Raw genomic sequence first — 20,537 nt, forward strand, 5'->3', positions numbered from 1 at the left:
TTTCAAGTTTACTGAATATGAAAAAGTAGCACACTGTTTTCATAATTGGCCATTTGTTTCTATGACTTGCTTCCTTCACCTCTTTTTAAATATAGATAGCTTTGTTCATTTTTTTTTTCTTTGCTTCTTTTACTTGAATTCTTCATGGTATACCATCTGTTTATACGATTTAGAAAATACCAATTTGCTTGATTTCCATCAAGCATAGAAAATGCTTCCTCAGTCAGATTAAAAATATTCTTCCATAATTTATTCTCATAGTCTATGGTTTTATAATTTCTGTTTATTTCTACTTTTAATAGACATGCAAACAAACAAAAAAGCAAGTGTATAATGTGACAACCAGCACCCAAATTAAGAAATGTAGTGTTTTCAGGACCCCCCCAGAAGCCCTTATGCACCTCCCAGTCACTAATTCCTTTCTCGTCTCGAAGTGGAAGCACTGTTCTAATACAACATGAGGTAGTTTTGCTTGCTGTGAACTGCATAATTGGCATCATGCAGTCTGTATTATTGCCTGTGTCTTTATTTCACACGATATTGTATTTGTGACATCTATCCACTTTTTTTTGGAGTAGAGTAGTTAGTGTCTTTTCTTTGCTGATATAGTCCATTTTATGAATAGGCCGTAACTTAACCATTCTACTAAATTGTATTCTAAAGTCGTTTAAGCAACATACATTCTCACCAGTTGTGCATGGCTATTTTGATAATAACACATAGTTACCAACAATTTAAATTTTAACACTCGTACTTTCTTGTGAAGTCCTTATACAATCAAACCCATATTGCCTTAACCCAATCTCTGCCTAAAATGATTGAACCAATCAGACCTTTTAAAGGCTGGCCAATTTTGTCCTCTAGTGATCTCAGATAAGATTTTGGTATGTTTACCTGGGTTCATCTTATATTGGACACCCTGAACAAAAAGCTTTATTCCCTCAGTCCTAATAGTTGGCTGAAGCTCTCCAAAGCCACATAGCCTCCATTTCAGAATCATTTTATTGCCACTCAGTGAGAGCTACACTGTCTGAGCTTCCCATCACTTCCGTGGATCTTTTCCCTACAAATCCTCAGAAGATGGTAGCTTACCGATAACTTCAATGGGCAGTTGTGTCTCTGTATGTGTATATGTGTCTGTATTTGTGTTTCCTATCTTCATTTTATTTTGAAATTCGGATCTCACACATCTGTCTGTGTACCGTGTGAGTTTTCAAAGTTGGCAGTGTTCTTCAAGTACATCTAGTTTAATCCAGGATTTGATATTTACAGTTCAATATATCCAGCGATTGAGATGCTTAGATGAAAGAGCGGTAAACTTTGTTCTATTATGAATTCATTACTGTCAGAAATATCTGCTGTGTAAGCCAAAAGCTGTCTGATGCCTTTCTTATGTCTTCCGCAAGATTGAAATGATTGATGTTGGCATTTTTATCCTCGTTTACGTGATTCTTTTCAAGTCAAGGATGTTAAATAAATTTCCCTAGGTTCCTCAGATGGTAGGTACACAAAGGCTTGTATCTAACCGAGACAGGAGATCTAGAACCAAGGGTTAGACCCGTCAGCTAGCCTCAGTGTACCTGATTTGGGAATAAGTGCATTGGAAGGGTGGAGACAAGAATCAGTGGCATTGAGCAGAGCCACGAAGAATTTTTTTTTAATAAAGAAATATTTTCTCATCCCCAGGAACACGTAGGCACCTTGAGGTCATGGCTGGATTCTGATCAAGAGAAGTGATTAGCTCGGGTTCATATTCTCTGAGCTGCCAAAGGCTGGAAGCCTAGTTGCCCAACTAATCTGTGATCCACAGCTGGTTGTGAAGAGAACCCCTACTGACACCAACTTCTGCAACAGAGGACTAGCAACCTCATAGTATTTCATAGCTTTCAGACATCCTGAGGAAAAGCCCTCTCAGTCCGAACCTTCATTCATAGCCTAATGGAGGTCACAGCAGCCCTAGCAGGAATTCAGGCAGAAGCTAACTGCCCCATCTGTCTGGATTACTTTAGAGACCCTGTTACCATCAAATGTGGGCACAACTTCTGTCGCTCCTGCTTCCAGCAATCCTGGCAGGATCAACAGGACTGGTTCCGATGCCCTGTGTGCCGCCACCCATGCCTACAGTTGCACCTCAGGAGCAACACCCAGCTGGGAAATATAGCTGAAATTGCCAAGCTACTCAACATCACCAGGAGCAAGAGGAAGAGGGAGGAAGAGACACGCTTGTGCAAGAAGCACAATCAGGTACTGACCCACTTCTGTGAGGAAGACCTGGAAGTCCTGTGTCCCCTGTGCACTCAGCCACCAAACCACCAGGATCACCTCGTGAGGTCCATAGAGGAGGCTGCCTCTCATCACAGGAAAAGGCTCATAAGTTACATGGAGCCCCTGAAGAAACAAGTGGCAGACATTCAAAAACTAATAACTACCCAAGACAGAGAACCATCAGAACTGAGAAAGAAGGTGGAAAAGCAAAGGAAAGAATTATTCTCTGAATTTGAGCACCTGAACAAGTTTTTAGACCGTGAGCATGAGGCAGCTCTCTCCAGGTTAGCTTATGAAGAGAAGCACATTCAACAGAATCTAAATGCGAATATAACAGCATTTTCAGAGTTCATTTCCACACTCAACAATCTACTAAAGGAGGTGGCAGAGAAGAGTGTGATGTCAGAAGTGAAACTGCTAACAGATATTAAGAGCATCCAGAATCGATGTGAAAGCCTCAACCCCCCAGTGCTCTATTCCTTCCAGCTAACGAAGGAAGGATGCAGCCTTCCTCCACAGTATTCGGCTCTGCAGAAAATTATACAGAAATTTAAGGAAGATGTAACCTTGGATCCTGAAACAGCACATTCAAATCTGATTGTCTCTGAAGATAAAAAGTCTGTCATATTTGTAAAGAAAACACAGAGACTTCCTCCTAATCCAAAGAGATTCAAGTTTGACCCAGTTGTCCTGGGTTGTGAAGAGTTCAGTTCTGGTAGACATTACTGGGAGGTGGAAGTGGGTGAGAAGCCTGAATGGTCTGTGGGGCTTTGTAAAGACTCCCTTTCCAGGAAGGCAAAGAGGCCCCCGGCAGGGCAGGAGAGATGCTGGGCAATTCAGCTGTGCAATGGTAACTATGTTGCACAAGGCACTTTTCCAGTCACTCTGGTGATAACAGAAAAACCCAGAGGGATTGGCATTTATCTGGACTATGAACTGGGTGAGATTTCGTTTTACAGTTTGAATGACAGATCTCATATCCATTCTTTCACTGATAGATTTTCTGAAATCCTGAAGCCTTATTTCTGTATTGGACGTGATTCTCAACCTCTCACAATCTGTGCTGTCAGAGATTATGAATGATAAACTATCTGGGAAACTGTCACATTGCTTGATTTTATTCCTGCAATTTAAGGTAGCGTGTCATACAACTATCAGTGAACATGGTACTGAAAATTTTTTCTTTTTTAAGTGTTCTTATGACTTTAACACATGAAGAAAGTTGTTTTATCTCCTATAATGACCAGTAACCAGAGTGTGATTATTACAATATTAATTGATTTTCCTGTAATTGCCCTTCCTATGGTTTGGTTCCTCTTTTTACCCTATAAGAATACTTGTACGATGAAACTGCCCCGGGACTACCTCGTTCCATTTTCTGTGTGCTATGTGGTTCCTCAATTGCAATTGTTTAAAATTCTTAATAAACCTCTCTGTTTTAAATTGAAACAGCATTCCAGTTTTTCTCTACACTGTTTTATGCTGATCGACAACAACATAAAGTTCTTGAAAGAGTACATCCCAAGGCAAGGCAAAACACACAAACTAGTAGCTAAATGATTCCAAGATGTTTCAGTCAGGTCGACCCATTTAAGATATCCAGAGTTCTCCTTGAGATCCTGTCCAAGAACCCTTGTTCAAAACCTGCACAAGTAACCCATGCCCCCAAAACCTGGGACAAGTAAACTCTTGCCTTCAAAGCAGGGAAAAATAAACCCTTCCGTCCAAACTTCAGCAAGTATTTTCTGAGCCCTCTCCCAGGATCAAACCTAACATCTTTTATTGAACTCACTTTGATATCCCTTGAAACCAGTCCAAGTAAAGTATTCAGATAACGCAAACGATAAAACTCCCTACAAACCCTGAGCACCACACAAAAATTCCCAAAAGTGGAAAGAAAAGGACAGGGCAGATGGAAATCCAGTTTCCCAAAGAGACAACGTGAAAGGGTAACTTACCCAGGAAAAGATATTCCTAACTGTTCAGATATAAACTCAGAGAGTTCAACACCAAAGGGGTAGAATTTGAACCCAGGAAATTTACACCAAGTTCCCAAGCCATGATGAGGAAACAGTTGGATGCATATGTGGCCCATGTTTGGAATCAATTATTATGCGTCATCACAAGGTGGAGCACTTCGTGACTTTTTTCTCGGTCCAACTTCTGACGTTACCCTGTAAAAAAATAATCAAAACTCACCAAAATTTGAGCATAGTGTTTATTCTGAGAAAGTACTTTATATGCATATAAGCAGGACACTTTGATTCTAGGAAAAAGAAAATGACTCAAATAAACTAGGCACAATGGGGCTTATAATAAGAAGAGGAGGGAGAAACATAGATCAGCCACTGGTTAATCTTAACACGGTTGATTGAACACTGCCTTCTGCATTCACTGAGGATGAGAAGGTATCAATTTATTTCTGGCCTGGCTGCTAATAATCTGGCCCTCCACACATCTGCAGCCATGAGGCCCTTTGAGATTTAAATTAGGAGGTAATAATTGTATGGACTATTTTTTTCTAACAGGATAAAGCAGATTTACATTGCTGAAGAAGATTTTCTGGCAGGATTTTTATGCTTAATATTTGATTTCACCCTTTTTGGGTAGTTATCTGACAGTACGCTCCACCAAAACAAGGGAAGAAAACTACGAAAGTGGAAAAACACCAGACTCATGCAAGAAAGGAATAAAACATAAGGATAGAAGATAAAAGAGAATTCTTAGAGTAACTGTGAAGGCCCAAAGCCCCAAATGATGGCTATGTATCACAATCGGGAATGACCAGAAAACTTCAGTCCACACTGGGGTAAGAGGATCAAGGGCTTAGGGAGAGACTGCAACAAGGAAAATAAAAAATAAATCGAATTAACAAATTGCATGTTGACTTTGTTCTTCCTGAAGAATTTTAGAATCCATCAGATGTGTGTCCAAAAAGAGATAAATATTTAAAATTTCATAGAATATAAAGAAGGAAAGCAATTTCCTAATTAGAGTAAATCAATGTGAATAAGCAAGTATAATAGGTATCTGATGGCTCAGCTATGAAGAAATTATATAGCCATTTGAAAGTAAATACTGAATTTTCATTAACTACCTAATTGATTAACTAGTCAATTATCATTCTATGATCATATTTAGGTGTTTGTGGGTGATAGAAGACATCTAAAATTCTCAGATCACTAATAGGAATTTTAACACACAATGTCTTACATTGATTGTTATAATAGAGTTGTGAAGCAATAACAAAGGAACTAAAAGTATAAACCATGCCTGTGAGGAACAGGAATTCATGGTAGGAGGGTATGGACTAAGACACGTTTTTTGTTACAAGCCTTGTAGTATTATTGGGTTTTAAAAGAAATTTACATGTATTATTTTGATAAAAAGTAATTTCTGAAAATGAATATGTAAGTGATGGGTAATGTGTAAAGCATTCAAAGACAGGATGGGAGCTGGTAAGAATATCATTACTTCATCTTAGGATGTCAAAAACACGTTATCATTATTTCTCGCTATGTCCCTGAAGAGTAGTTACTTCCAATGATATTTTACTGATAGTTTCCAGGAAAGAAGAAAAACAAAAGACACCTTTTTCTGCTTATAAGTAGTAAAGACATAATTCAGAACTATAGACTATATAACCTGGCTGATTTATGTATTGTATAGCTTCTTTCCTAACTAAGAGTAAGAAAATAAAATACACAATAGTTTTTCAAATAGTTCATCATTCATAATCCATTACTGTATAGATTTCAAGGGATTAAAAATCACATCCTGTATGATAATAAGGCCTAAATATTTTGGTCAAAATACCAGTTGAAGAATAGGTCCGAGACCCATCATTCAAATTATGTATCAATCCTCACCCTACTGTGGTATCTTTATTCAAAGAATAAATTTCCACAGCAAAGCTATCACAATTGGCCAGTTAATTCTGCAGCATAAATCCTATTGTGATGGTGTCTTCCTCCATTTCATAGGAAGAGAATTTTTACAAAGTCTTGAATCCCACATATTTTGTCTCCTAACTCTACCTCCCAGTAATGACAGCCTGACAGAATCCTTTTTGGGTTGTTGGGAAGAGATGTTTTGTGTGTCTTTCCAAATCTCATGTCTTTTCTCTACTCTTTGTTAATAACATTAGGATATGCTGTTCAGGTTCTACAATCAGATTTATCTTAAATGAATTGATAATATTTGCAGTTTATAATATTGTGGACAAAGTTTGCAAAAATTATTTACTTAAAAGGTTAACGCTCCTGATGTTTTCATGTTGTTATGCCTGTTGTGAACGCATTTAATACCATTTAGTAATGTCTGTGTGACTCTAGGGTCGCTATGTGTTGGAATCTACTGGGCGGGAACTGGTTTTTTATGTGACTCAAGATTCATCTCTGTTATCTTACTGAGACTTTGAGTGTGTAAACATGGCATGGAAATTTTGTTTGGAATTCATTTAATTTGTGTATAATATGCAATTATTTATCCTTTGAGGCCTTTAGAATTAGATCTAGATTCTCACTGAATCAAAGTATAATTAATTAAATCCAGAGTTTGCTTTCTCCCGCTAGTATTCTACTATCTTCTTTGGATTTAATTCATGCATTTTTACTTTGCACGACTATTTCTCTAATTTTTTTTTTCTCCTTGCTCCCTGTGCCCTGGGGCAGCCTGAACTATATTATACAGATGTGCAAGTGGGAGAACGTGCACTCTAGACACAAAACCTCTAGGTCTTTGTGACAGAAAAGGATCGGAACCTGACTGTATCTCTCACACACCAGTTTCTCTTCCCGACTTCTCTTGCTATTCTGGTCTGGAATTGCTTGGCCAATTCAGCGAAGTGACCCCTCTAGGTAATGTTCCTAAAGTTCCTCTATACGTGCGGTGAGCAGCACGAAGGCCAGAGGAAGGTATTTAGTTTATTCAGGACCGGCGAATGCAAGAGCGACAGCAGTTGTGTCCCCAGTGAAAGGTTACTGGGTTTCTTGGGCAACACGTACAGCCTGGGCGGCTGCGGCGTCAGAGAAGGAGGGTAGGTTTCACAGCAGTCCAAAATCCTGTCCAGGCCTTGGTGACCCAGTGGTTAAGCCTTTGGCTTCTAAGTGAAAGCTGGCAGTTTGAATCCATCAGCCACTCCTTGGAAACCCTGTAGAGTGGTTTTACTCTGTCTTATATTTTCATAGGGTCACTGAGTCGGAATCCACTCCACGGCAACGGGTTTGGTTTCTTAACAACGTTCGCAGGGAAGCGGGTGCCAGCCCCGCTAACCCTGGCTTTCTAGGCGCTGGGCCGAGGAAGAAGAGGACGGTTCTCCGCCAGCACCGAACACCCCTCTATTGCCCCGGGCGCCCTGCACCTCTCGGGCGCTCCCAGATGGTACTCCGCCCCGACCCGTCGCAACCGGAAGCAGACGCTCAGAGTTTCCTTTCTGCTGACGCCAATCACAGCGCGCCAGGCGCCAACTTCCGGATCCAATGGGAGTGGGCTGAGCACAGAAGCTTGGGTATGAGCAGCGGTCACGTTTAAGGTGGCGATTTCCTACTGTAATCAAGAATTCTTTTCATCCTTAAGAACTCAAGGTGGTTTGTCTGTTTTCTGCCACAGCCTCCCATCCCGCAGCGCCTAGGCGCCCTTTGCCACCTTCCAGCCTACCGCAGGTTCCCGCCCCCACCCTTAAATCTCGCATCTGGCCACCACACTGAGTTACCACCCCTCCTGACCCCGCCCAGTGGTTCCCTTCAGTTTCTTTTCGCGCCTCACAATTCTCACAAACTGAGGGAGCACTAATTGAAGAAAGAGTTGATGATTTAGAATGTGACACTTCAGGCTTGAGATTCTTGGCACCATTGTGTAAAACCTGACTGCGGGGATAAAGGAGCTGAGTGTCAGGGATGCCAGGAATTAGGAATGATAATCTGATCTGTTGCATTCTTCTGCTTTGTGAACATTTAACAAAAACCTAATTATGACGTCTGACACGTTCTATCCTTGAACAACTCTCATATATAAGCCAATAAATGTATGCTATGAGTCAGAATCAACTCGACCGCAACGTTTTTTTTTTAATTATTATTTCAAAATTGTGTGAGTTTCGTGGTTGCATTTTCTTCTGTTTTCAGTCATTGACTGTGTCGAGCACATCAAGTTATTAGTCTGTTTACAAAATTTATATGGGGCTACTTCAAAGTTTCAATATTCATGATTAAGCAAAAAACAGTAAATGTATCCAGGGAAGATTTCCTATATATGTGTGTATATATGAACACATACACACACACGCATACATAACACAGTTTTTGAGTCGGGAAGATTATTTGTATTTATTCCCTTAAACTCCAAAGTCACATATTGACAATAAGAATGTGAATACAAATGAAAGTGCCAAAAATATTTGCAACATTATAATTTAAATGTTTCCGTTACAGGCTGTGAGTCACCATGTATAGAGTTTCTACAAAATGAGAGACAAGGCAAACAATACTGAATGACCCAAGAGAAATAGATGGCATAAAACCAAGAAGAGTAGAGCTGTCCAGTAAATATTTGAAACGCTATTCAAACACACTACAGAAACATTCCTGCCACTCATCAGTCAGTTTCTTGTACCGTGGTGGCTTGCATGTTGCTGTGATGCTGGAAGCTATGCCATCAACATTTCAAATACCAGCAACGTAATCCATAGTAGACAGGTTTCAGTGAAGCATCCAATTCAGAAAGACATGGAAGAAGGACTTGCCAGTGTACTTCTGAGAAAAAAAAAAAAAAAGGCCAGTGAAAGCCTTGTAAATAGCAGCCGAACACTGTCTGATATAGTGCCAGAAAGTTAGCCTCTCAGTTTAGAAGGCACTCAAAATATAAATGGCGAAGAGCTGCTTCTTCAAAGTAGAGTACACAATGACGACTTGGATGGAGTCAAGCTTTTGGAACATTTGTTTGCTGATGTGACACGACTCAAAATGAGAAGCGACAGCTGCAAACATCCATTAAATGGATGCTGGAGTTGCTCACTCATGTATACCAAGAAATTTGGAAGACAGTTATATGGCCAACCAACTGGAAGAGATCCATATTTGTGCCGATTCCAAAGAAAGGTGATGCAACAGAATCAAGAAGCTATCGAACAATATGATTAATAGCACACACAAGTAAAATTTGGTGACGATAATTCACAAATGGTTGCAGCAGTACATCAACAAGGAACTGCCAGAAGTTCAAGCAGGATTCAGAAGAGGACATTGAATGAAGAATATCATTGCTGATGTCAGATGGATCTTGGCTGAAAGCAGAGAATACCAAAAAGATGTTTACTTGTTTTCATTGACTACGCAAAGGCATCTGACTGTGTGGATCATCACAAATTATGGTTAACATTGTGAAGAATGGGAATTGCAGGACACTTAATTGTGCTCATGCAGAATCTGTACATAGATGAAGAGGCAGTCTTTCGAACAGAGCAGGGGGATACTGCGTAGTTTAAAGCCAGGAAAGTTGTGCTTAAGGGCTGTTTTACCTTCACCATACTTATTTAGTCTGCATGCTGAGCAATAATCCATGGAAGCCGGATTATATGAAGAAGAACATCAGCATCAGGATTGGAGGAAGACTCATTAACAACCTGTGATATGCTGATGACACAACCTTACTTGCTGAAAGTGAAGAAGACTTGAAGCACTTACTAATGAAGATCAAAGACTACAGCCTGCAGTATGGGCTACACCTCAACATAAAACAAAAGTCCTCACAACTGGTCCAATAAGCAACTTCGTGTTAAACAGAAAAAAATATTAAAGCTGTCGAAGATTTTGTTTTACTTGAATCCACAGTCAACACCCATGGAAACAGCAGTGAAGAAATCAAAGGCGGTTTTGCATTGGAAAAATCTGCTGCAACAGACTTCTTAAAAGTTTTAAAGCAAAGATGTGACTTTAAGGACTAAGGTGCGCCATACCGAAGCCATGGCATTTTCAATCGCATCATATGCATGTGAAAGCTAGACAATGAATAAGGAAGACCAAAGAAGAATTGACACCTTTGAACTATACTGTTGGTAAAGAATACGGAATATACCGTGGACTGCCGGAAGAACGAACAAACCTGTCTTGGAAGAAGTACAGCCAGAATGCTCCTTAGAAGCAAGGATGGCTAGACTCCGTCTCACGTACTTTGGACATGTTATCAGGAGGTACCAGAATCTGGAGAAGGACACCCTTCTCAGTAAAGTAGAGGGTCAGTGAAGAAGAGGAAGACCCTTAATGAGATGGACTGACACAGTGGCTACAACAATGCGCTCAAGCATAATAATGATTGTGAGGATGGTGCAGGACCAGGCAGTGTTTCGTTTTGTTTTACATAGAGTCGCTATGTTTTGGAACTGGCTCGACAGCACCCAACAACAACAACAACAACAACATATGTGACAGCGTACATGTGTATTACTTACAATTTTTTGTAATACGGTGTTTTACTCTCATCTCTTTAGTATTTTGCACATTGCTATAATTGGAGGAAACTGACCAGGAGAGTTTTTGAGAACACACTTCACTGAAGAGTAACTTCTCCATTGATCTGGATAGCTGTGCTGAGCTGTGGTAATCTCCATTGTTCAGCAAGACAATACCTAGTTCTTATTCATATGTAGTATAATGTGAATCATCAGGGCTTTCCTCCATTAACTGACCCAGGAATCTAAAACTTTCACTTATCACAGGGTCACTGTAAGAAGCCAAAGGAGAGCATGGAGGTAGAACACTGGCGCTGAAAGGCCAACACAGGATGGGACAAACATTAGTTCTCATATTCCATTATCTAAAGCTCATTGTAAGGCACCACTTATCTACAAATGGGCTGGAAAGAGTAGACGTAACACTAGGTGAAAAACTACTGTTCACCTCAATTCTTAAATGCAACCAGGAATTAGTGAAATTGATATTATAGTGAGTGCTAGAGTGACAACTCTTGAATTAGACCTTAGAATACATTAACATGGAAATTGGTAATAATTTTAACCCAATTCTGATAGCAGTTGTTCAGTAACTTCACTAATGTAACACATACTTCTATATGCCTTAAAACAGTCTTCATTTGAGAGAATTACAAAATGTTATTATAATGAAATATTCAATGATTCATCAGAAAAAGAATCACTGAGTGTAGCAAGTCTAAACCCTATGGAATGGAGTGAAAAGAATCTCTTGTTAATTGGGAAAGGCTTCTATGGAAAAGGAGCCTAGAAGCTACTTTAATGAGTGACATGGTGAAGGCCAGTGGTGGGGTTGAGGCATGGCTAGACCCAAGTACAACATGGAGAAGGATACAGTAAATTCTCACTTTGCGTGGTTTTCATGTACACAAAGTTCAGTTACCACGGTTAGTGTCTTAGTTATCTAGTGATGCTATAACAGAAATACCACAGTAGATGGCTTTAAGAAAGAGAAATTCATTCTCTCCCTGTCTAAGAGGCTAAAAGTCCAATTTCAGGGTGCTTGCTCCAGGGGAAGGATTTCTCTGTCCAGTCTGGGGGAAGGTCCTTGTTATCGATCTTCCCCTAGTCTAAGAGCTTCTCAACGCAGGGTTCCTGAGTCCAAAGGATGCACTCCCCTCTTGGTTCTTTATTCTTGGTTGTAGGAGATGCCCCTGTCTCTCTGCTGGTTTCTCTCAAGTATATCTCAAAAGAGATTGACTCAATATACAACCTAATCTTGTAGGCGGAGTCCTGCCTCATTAACGTAATTGCCTGTAATCCTGCCTCATTAACATCATAGTGGTAGGATTTACAACACATAAGAAAATCACATCAGTTGACAAAATGTTGGACAGTCACACAATACTGGGAATCCTCACCTGGCCAAGTTGACACACATTTGGGGGGGGGCACAATTCGATGTATAACAGTTAAATGACAAAATTCCCCCATTGACATGGTTCAAATTTTGTCATCATGGTATATTAATGGTAGGTAATTGCATAAAGTACATGCTTTATGAGCCCACATGTAGTGTCTCTAAAAAAAAAAAACAGAGAATTACAACCAGGTCACGAAATCTAATGAAATTTGTCTTGCTGGATTTAAAATTTACTTAGCTGTTTTGGGGACCTTAACAGTTCATTGTGTATTTTAATTATGACTTCACCCAAGGCCAATCTTTGTATTGTTAGTTTACCCCGTTTATCCTTGTTTTCTCTTCTCATTCTCCCCTCATAGATGCCCACACTAATGGTACTTGATAAAGCAATTTAAGATACATGGCCTCTTCCAGATGCTAGGGCTGTTGACATGAGGTACACAGTCCCTTTCCTCATAGACTCAGAGTCTCCTATGATACACAGCATAGTAAAATCAAATAGCATTTGTTTCTGCCTCATGTGGGTAGCAGATTCAGTATTGCAACTTGAGACTTGAATTTTTCTTCAGTTCTTTCAGCTTGAGAAATGCTGAACGTGTTCTTCCCTTTTGGTTATCTCCAGGTCTTTTTACATGGCATCATAATACTTTACTTTGTCTTCTCAAGCTGCCTTTTGAGGCCACCTGTTCAGCTCTTTTACGCCATCATGTTTTCCTTTTACTTTAGCTACTCGACATTCAAGAGCAAGTTTCAGTCTCTTCTGACATCTGTTTCAGTATTTTCTTTTTCTCCTGTCTTTTTAATTTGTTTCTGCCTTATGTGGGTGGCTGATTTGGGTGAGAGTATAAGAAATAGCTCTTAGGTTTTCCAGAAAATATAATTCTGCCTTGGGTTCTGTCACACAATAACGTAGCACACCTGTGGGATACTGATGAAGGAAAATTCTGTGAGTCTTCACAGTTTGCCTGAGGGCAGGCTTCGGACTACCTGTAACCTCCGGAGAAAAAAGGAAACAAAGAAAGAAATGCCCCAGGTAGCCCCACTGTAGAACTCTGCATTGCCTCCTTGTGTGGGAGGCAGGATAGGTGGTGGCTGTAATTTGCTTTTGAGTTCTAGAGTGGGACTTACCTGGGTTGTAATCTCATGCTCCCTCTCAACTTCTCTGGTGCACAATTTTCTCATTTATAAATTGGGAACCATAATCACTGTGAGGATTGAGTGAGATGAAGCCTGCAGCATGTTTAGTTTCGTAGGAGGTGTACATTTATCTGGTTACATTCACAGGGCAACCCTCCCCATCATTCTCAATTTCCAGTGAAGTTTCACTCCCTGCCTCTCCCTCAAAGTCCACTATAGGGAACACACTATTTCCGTGTGCATGGAGTTCCTAAGATTTCCACATAATTTAGGTTACCTTCATTCATCCATCACTCCTCAAAGATCTGGGACCTTGCATACTGCAGAATCTCAGTATGGTGTGGCGAATGATGAGTAAAGGTGCTGGACCTCAGAGAGGCAGCATTCAGCAAAGTAAGGACCTGGTTGACTGAGGACCCGCCATTTGACTCTGCCAAGCCTCCCATTTACAGACAGACTGCGGGCCTCGCTTCCTCACATAGGCGCCTTGATGCTATAACAGAAATACCACAACTGGGTGACTTTCAAGAACAGATATTTATTTTCTCACAGTTCTGAAGGCTAAAAGCAGAAATGAGGGTCTAAGCTATGTTGACTCCTTGTTCGCAGGTTGTCCCAGGTATTCTCCAGTGCCGTGTGTGTTTGTGTGTGTGTGTCAGGAGTCCAAGTGCAGGTTTCTGTGCCTACATTGCTCTCATATAACTCAGGGAAATTAGGTTTAGGATCCCCCTACAATCCTCCTACACTGGTATGACGAAACTGATTGATGGATTACATTATGTCAGATTGAATTATGAGAGGTGATTAGATTAGAATATCAAAGTAATTAGATTAGATTAGTATAGGTGTTACCCCAGCACATAATTGGGAGGAATACAATTCAATCCATAACAGGCATTTAGTGTGTCAAATTATGAGAAGTTCTACTGTAGTCATTCTGTATAATTCAGCCTTCTGAAATTCCACAAATTTGTATTTTATAAGGATAAACTCTTTTACAAACAAGTGGTAGAACAAAACAAAAAATTTAGTCTAAAAAAGGATATGGGTACATTTTTCAAAATCAATTATGAATTTGATGGCACTTAATTAGCAATTTTCCTAAAATGTTATGTTTCAAAGAATTTCTAAGAATATATACTACTACTCAGAGAAAGTGAAAGTAGGCTGGGATTTAAGGAAAGATGGAGGAATAAATAAGGGTCTAAAGAATCTGTATGGGGGATGAGAAGGGTCATGGGATGAAAGTGATTGTGAAAAGGTCCAGAGGCAGGAGGATCCAGTGTGCGGAATTCAAAGAAGAGGAGGGGATAGTGGACCATCAGCCAAGAATAGGTGGCAACCAGTGTAGGGGCTTTTGACACCCGGTAAAGTTTTTGTTTCTTTCCAAGGGCTACGAAAGCTGCTGCATCGTTGTAAGCTGTTGTTGTCGTTGCTAGGTGCCATCGAGTTGGTTCCGACTCATAGGAACCCTATGCAGAACAGAACAAAACACTGCCCGGTCTTGCGCCATCCTTACAGTCGTTGTTATGCTTGAGCTCATTGTTGCAGCCACTGTGTAAATCCACCTCGTTGAGGGTCTTCCACTTTTCCGCTGACCCTGTACTCTGCCAAGCATGATGTCCTTCTCCAGGAACTGATTCCTCCTGACACGTCCGAAGTATGTAAGACGCAGTCTCGCCATCCTTGCCTCTAAGGAGCGTTCTGGCCGCACTTCTTCCAAGATAGATTTGTTTGTTCTTCTGGCAGTCCATGGTATATTCAATATTCTTCGCCAACACCACAATTCAAAGGCGTCAATTCTTCTTCAGTCTTCCTTATTCATTGTCCAGCTTTCACATGCATATGATGTGATTGAAAATACCATGGCTTGGGTCAGGCTCACCTTAGTCTTCAGGGTGACATCTCTGCTCTTCAACACTTTGAAGAGGTCCTTTCCAGCAGATTTGCCCCATGCAATGCGTCTTAAGTAGCACGATTAAAGTTTCAATTTTTAAAAGAGATAGCATGTATGGAATGATAAGAGGTGAGGTAAAATTAATGGGAGTAAATTACCTAAGAGGCTGTGCAATGTGGTCCGGTGGAGATGGTCATGATGGTAACTGGTTTCAGATAGGGACTGAAATGTGCAGGAGGATAAAGGTGAAGGTGGAGCACTGGAAAAGTGGGGGCAATGATACTGGCTGCTGACCAACCCCATGAAGATAGAATGTGAACTAGAGTCAGCAGATAATTAGAGGCCACCTCAGTCCTGGCAGTTCTGCTTCCTGGCCCTGGTGCTTGTTGCTTCTAGCTGGGATGTCTGAGTGTTCGTTTCCTCATAAGGGTTCTTTCTCCTCAGTTCCTTCATTTCTTGGAGGCATTGGGTCAGAAAACCTAAACAACCAGCAGTTGCAAAGTTGTATCCTTGGCTTGACACATTTTACAAGTTCTCTTTCTATGTCAGGCATGTCCATGGTTGGCTTGCCTTCTACATACAAGTGACCACTCTATGGAAATTGAAGTTGTTCAGAGCTAAAGCTGCTAGCCAAAATGTCGGCAGTTCGAATGCACCAGTCACTCACTGAAAACACTACAGGGCAGTTCTACTCAGTCCTATAGGGTGGCTATGAGTTGGAATCCATTCTACGTCAATGGGTTTGGTTTGGTTTTGGTTTGTGAAAAGTGAGATTGGAAGAGCTCGTCCTTTGGACTCTGGGTCCTGCACTGAGAAGCTCCTAGACCAGGGAAAGATTGATGACAAGGACCTTCCCCCAGAGCCAACAAAGAGATAGCCTTCTACTGCAGATGGCACACTGAATTTAGACTTTTAGCCTCCTAAATTGTGAGAGATTATTTTCTATTTGTTAAAGCCATCCACTTGTACTATTTTTGTTATAGCAGCACCATATAATTAAGACAGTCCCTAAATGAGAAGAAAAACAGGAAGATTTGAGTTTAAAGCAACAAGGAATTCAAAGGAAAGTAATTCTTCAAAATAGAGGTGAGTGTAAGGGTGACAGCAGTACAGATCTAGAGTAGGATTCTAGAATTGTTACTAGGAGGTGGAAGTGGGAAAGTTGTCCAGATTGGAACACAAAATCCAAAAAGGTGTTTCAAAGGGGGGGGGGTGGGGAACAGTGAGTGAATATCTGTGGATAGTGCACGCTTCTGTGTGTAAATATGAGGGGTTTTAAGGAAGCAAAATCCTTATTACTCATAGAAATATGTTGATGTTGCCAGCTGATAAACACACACACACAGAAAATAAAGAAAAGCTTAATATTGAGAAATATGAGGGCAAATAGAAAAATTCAACAAAGACGAAAAGTAGAACATTTGTAAACTTCAGCTTATATAAGTACAAAGAAATGGCTTAATTAAAAATACGTTTTACGTATATTTAAAAAATAAAATATTTTTTTGCATTTGTGATGAATAAGGTTGTGTGTCAACTTGGCTGGGCCACGATCCTCAGGGGTTTGACAGATATGATGTAGTTTGGAAGCAGAATAATGTTGTGATCACCTCCATGATGAGATTTGATAAAATGTGATCATCTCCATGATGGGATCTGCTGAGAGTTTCCTTGGGGGTGTGGCCTGCAACCAATATAGCTGGACTTCCTGGCAAAGCTGGTGGGCTTTAGCTTGCAATGGATACTGCAGCGTGCTCCTCTTGTTGTATCCTCCCGTGAGTGGGACTTGAGTTAGCAGTCTGACTTGCTGATATTGGGTTGGCCAGCCCCTATGGCTATGTGAATCATAAAAAGCATCCAGCCTGACCTATGGACTTGGAAAGTTCCAGCCTCTAAACTGTGAGGGGAAAAAAAAAACAACTGTGAGGCATTTCCTTAATATAAATCTCTCTCTCTATATATATTTATACCCTGTCTTAGTCATCTACTGCTGGTATAACAGAAATACAGGTTGATGGCTTTAACAAAGAGAAGTTAATTTTCTCACATCCCAGTAGGCTAAAAGTCCAAATTAAGGGTGCCTGCTCCAGGGGAAGACTTTCTCTCTCTGTCAGCTCTGGGGGAAGGTCCTTGTCATCAGTCTTCCCTTGGTTTGGAAGTATCTCAGCACAGGAACCTCAGGTCCAAAAGACACGCTCTACTCCTGGCGCTGCTTTCTTGGTGGTATCAAGTCCCCAACTCTCTACTTGCTTTACTTTCCTTTTATCTCTTCAAAGATAAAAGGTGGTGCAGGCCACACCCCAGGGAAACTCCCTTTAGATTGGAACAGGGAAGTGACCTGGTAACGGTGTTACAATCCCAGCCCTATCTTTTAAACATAAAATTACAATCACAAAATGGAGGACCATCACAGAATACTGGGCATCATGGCCTAACCAAGTTGATACACAAATTTTGGGGGGAACATAATTCATTCCATGACATTTTGCCCTTTGGCCCCCAAAAATCACATTCTTGCAACATGCAAAGCATGTCCATCTCACCATATCATAGCAAAAGTCTTAACTCAAAGTCCAAAATCCAAAATTTCATCTTCATCTGTGAAATCTAGAATACAAGTTATCTACTGCCAAACGTAGAATGGCAGAACAGACACAAGCTAGACATTTCCATTAAAAATGGGAGAAACTGGAGGGCAAGTAGGAATAACAGGCACCAAGCAAGTTAACAGAACACATTACATTAGATCTCAAAGCATGAAACTAGTCCTGTTCTCTGAGAGCATTTAGACAATAGCCCTGCCCTCCAGACTCTGAGCTGTTCTTAGCCACACTCTTGGGTTTCTGAATGAAGGTTCCTCAGCCCTAGGCTTCTGCTCAGCCTTCTAGGCTTACTGGGAGAGCAAGTCTACACCCTCGAATTTGGGCGCCCCCATTCTGCTAGTTCACATGAGGGGCAACCCCATGCCAGGTCCTTTGTCCTAGTCTGTTTTGGTCTAGAAGCTCCACTGAAATCTGTCCACCATGGGTGACACTGCTGGTATTTGGAGTCAGAATTGGATCCACAGCGACATGTTATAAGTATAAATAAATACACACACACATCCATATATATATGTAAACAAAATATATTTACAGGAATTATAAAGTTACATTTCCATATACTCCAATCTTAGAATTTCAGAAATACTTTACAGTTAATTCCCACAAAATCTCTATTAGCCCCCACAACATCCCTGTTGCTATTGAAACCACATGAGAAAAAATAACTTTCTTCATGTGTTAAAGTCATTAAACCAACCAAATCAAACTACTACCATCAAGTTAATTCCAACTCATAGCTACCCTATAGGACAGAGTTAACTGCCCCCTAGATTTGCCAAGGAGTGCCGGGTGGATTCGAACTGCTGACCTTTCGGTAAGCAGCTGTAGCTCTTAACCACTATGTCACCATAGGAGTATTTAAAAAGGAAAAAATCCTCAGTACTATATTCACTGATAGTTAGGATATTCTACCATAAATTGCAGGAATAAAACTAAGCAATGTGACAGCCTCCCAGATAGTTTATCATTCATAATCTCTGACAGCACAGATTGTGAGAGGTTGAGAATCACACCCAATACAGAAATAAGGCTTGAGGATTTCAGAAAATCTATCAGTGAAAGAATGGATATGAGATCTGTCATTCAAACTGTAAAATGAAATCTCACCCAGTTCATAGTCCAGATAAATGCCAATCCCTCTGGGTTTTTCTGTTATCACCAGAGTGACTGGAAAAGTGCCTTGTGCAACATAGTTACCATTGCACAGGTGAATTGCCCAGCATCTCTCCTGCCCTGCCAGGGGCCTCTTTGCCTTCCTGGAAAGGGAGTCTTTACAAAGCCCCACAGACCATTCAGGCTTCTCACCCACTTCCACCTCCCAGTAATGTCTACCAGAACTGAACTCTTCACAACCCAGGACAACTGGGTCAAACTTGAATCTCTTTGGATTAGGAGGAAGTCTTTGTGTTTTCTTCACAAATGTGACAGACTTTTTATCTTCAGAGACAATCAGATTTGAATGTGCTGTTTCAGGATCCAAGGTTACATCTTCCTTAAATTTCTGTATAACTTTCTGCAGAGCCGAATACTGTGGAGGAAGGCTGCATCCTTCCTTCGTTAGCTGGAAGGAATAGAGCACTGGGGGGTTGAGGTTTTCACACTGATCCTGGATGCCCTTAATATCTGTCAGCAGTTTCACTTCTGACATCACACTCTTCTCTGCCACCTCCTTTAGTAGATTGTTGAGTGTGGAAATGTACTCTGAAAATGCTGTTATGTTTGCATTTAGTTTCTGTTGAATGTGCTTCTCTTCACGAGCTAACCTGGAAAGGGCTTCTTCACGCTCACGGTCTAAAAACTTGTACAGGTGCTCAAATTCAGAGAATAATTTTTTCCTCTGCTTTTCCACCTTCTTTCTCAGCTCTGATGGTTCTCTCTCTTGGGAAGTTACTAGTTTTTGAAAGTCTGCCACTTGCTTCTTCAGGAGCTCCATGTAACTCGTGAGCCTTTTCCTGTGATGAGAGGCAGCCTCCTCTATGGACCTCACGAGGTGATCCTGGTGGTCTGGGAGCTGAGTGCACAGGGGACACAACACCTCCAGGTCTTCCTCACAGAAATGGGTCAGTACCTGATTGTGCTTCTCACACAAGCGTGTCTCTTCCTCCCTCTTCCCCTTGCTCCTGGTGATGTGGAGTAGCTTGACAATTTCAACTATATTTCCCAGCTGGGTGTTGCTCCTGAGGTCCCACTGTAGGCATGGGTGACGGCACACAGGGCAAGGGAACCTGTCCTGTTGACCCTCCCAGGACTGCTCGATGCAGGAGCGACAGAAGTTGTGCCCACATTTGATGGTAACGGGGTCTCTAAAGTAATCCAGACAGATGGGGCAGTTAGCTTCTGCCTGAATTCCTGCTAGGGCTGCTGTGACCTCCATTAGGCTCTGAATGAAGGTTTGGACTGAGATGGTTTTTCCTCAGGTTGTGTCAAAGCTACGAAATTCTATGAGGTTGCTGGTCCTCTGTTGCAGAAGTTGGTGTCAGTAGGGGTTCTCTTCACAACCAACTGCAGATCACAGATTAGTTGGGCAACTAGGCTTCCATCCTTTGGCAGCTCAGAGAATATGAAGCCAAGCTAATCACTTCTCTTGATCAGAATCCAGTCATGACCTCATGGTGCCTATTTGTTCCTAAGGATAAGAAAACATTCCTTTATTTAAAAAAAAAATTGCCTCTGTGGCTGTGCTCAATGCCACTGATTCTTGTCTCTACCCTTACAATCCACTTATTCCCAAATCAGGTACAGAGGCTTTCTGAGGGGTCTACCCCTTGGGGCTTGATCTCCTGTCTG

At 41.0% G+C, this 20,537-nt stretch overlaps 2 protein-coding genes across 2 annotated transcripts; one reads left to right on the forward strand and one right to left on the reverse strand.

Moving 5' to 3' along the window:
* The first annotated feature begins 1,938 nt into the window (after positions 1 to 1,938).
* LOC126064635 (tripartite motif-containing protein 75-like) lies at positions 1,939 to 3,348 on the forward strand. Its single transcript, XM_049863815.1, has one exon. It carries the CDS (start codon positions 1,939 to 1,941, stop codon positions 3,346 to 3,348), a length of 1,410 nt encoding a protein of 469 aa, XP_049719772.1.
* Positions 3,349 to 18,714: 15,366 nt separating this feature from the next.
* LOC126064636 (tripartite motif-containing protein 75-like) lies at positions 18,715 to 20,124 on the reverse strand. The gene has a single exon (XM_049863816.1). The coding sequence runs from the start codon at positions 20,122 to 20,124 to the stop codon at positions 18,715 to 18,717; it is 1,410 nt and encodes a 469-aa protein (XP_049719773.1).
* Between the last annotated feature and the right edge of the window lie 413 nt (positions 20,125 to 20,537).

Source organism: Elephas maximus, chromosome 21 (assembly GCF_024166365.1).
Source record: "Elephas maximus indicus isolate mEleMax1 chromosome 21, mEleMax1 primary haplotype, whole genome shotgun sequence".
NCBI lineage: Eukaryota > Metazoa > Chordata > Mammalia > Proboscidea > Elephantidae > Elephas > Elephas maximus.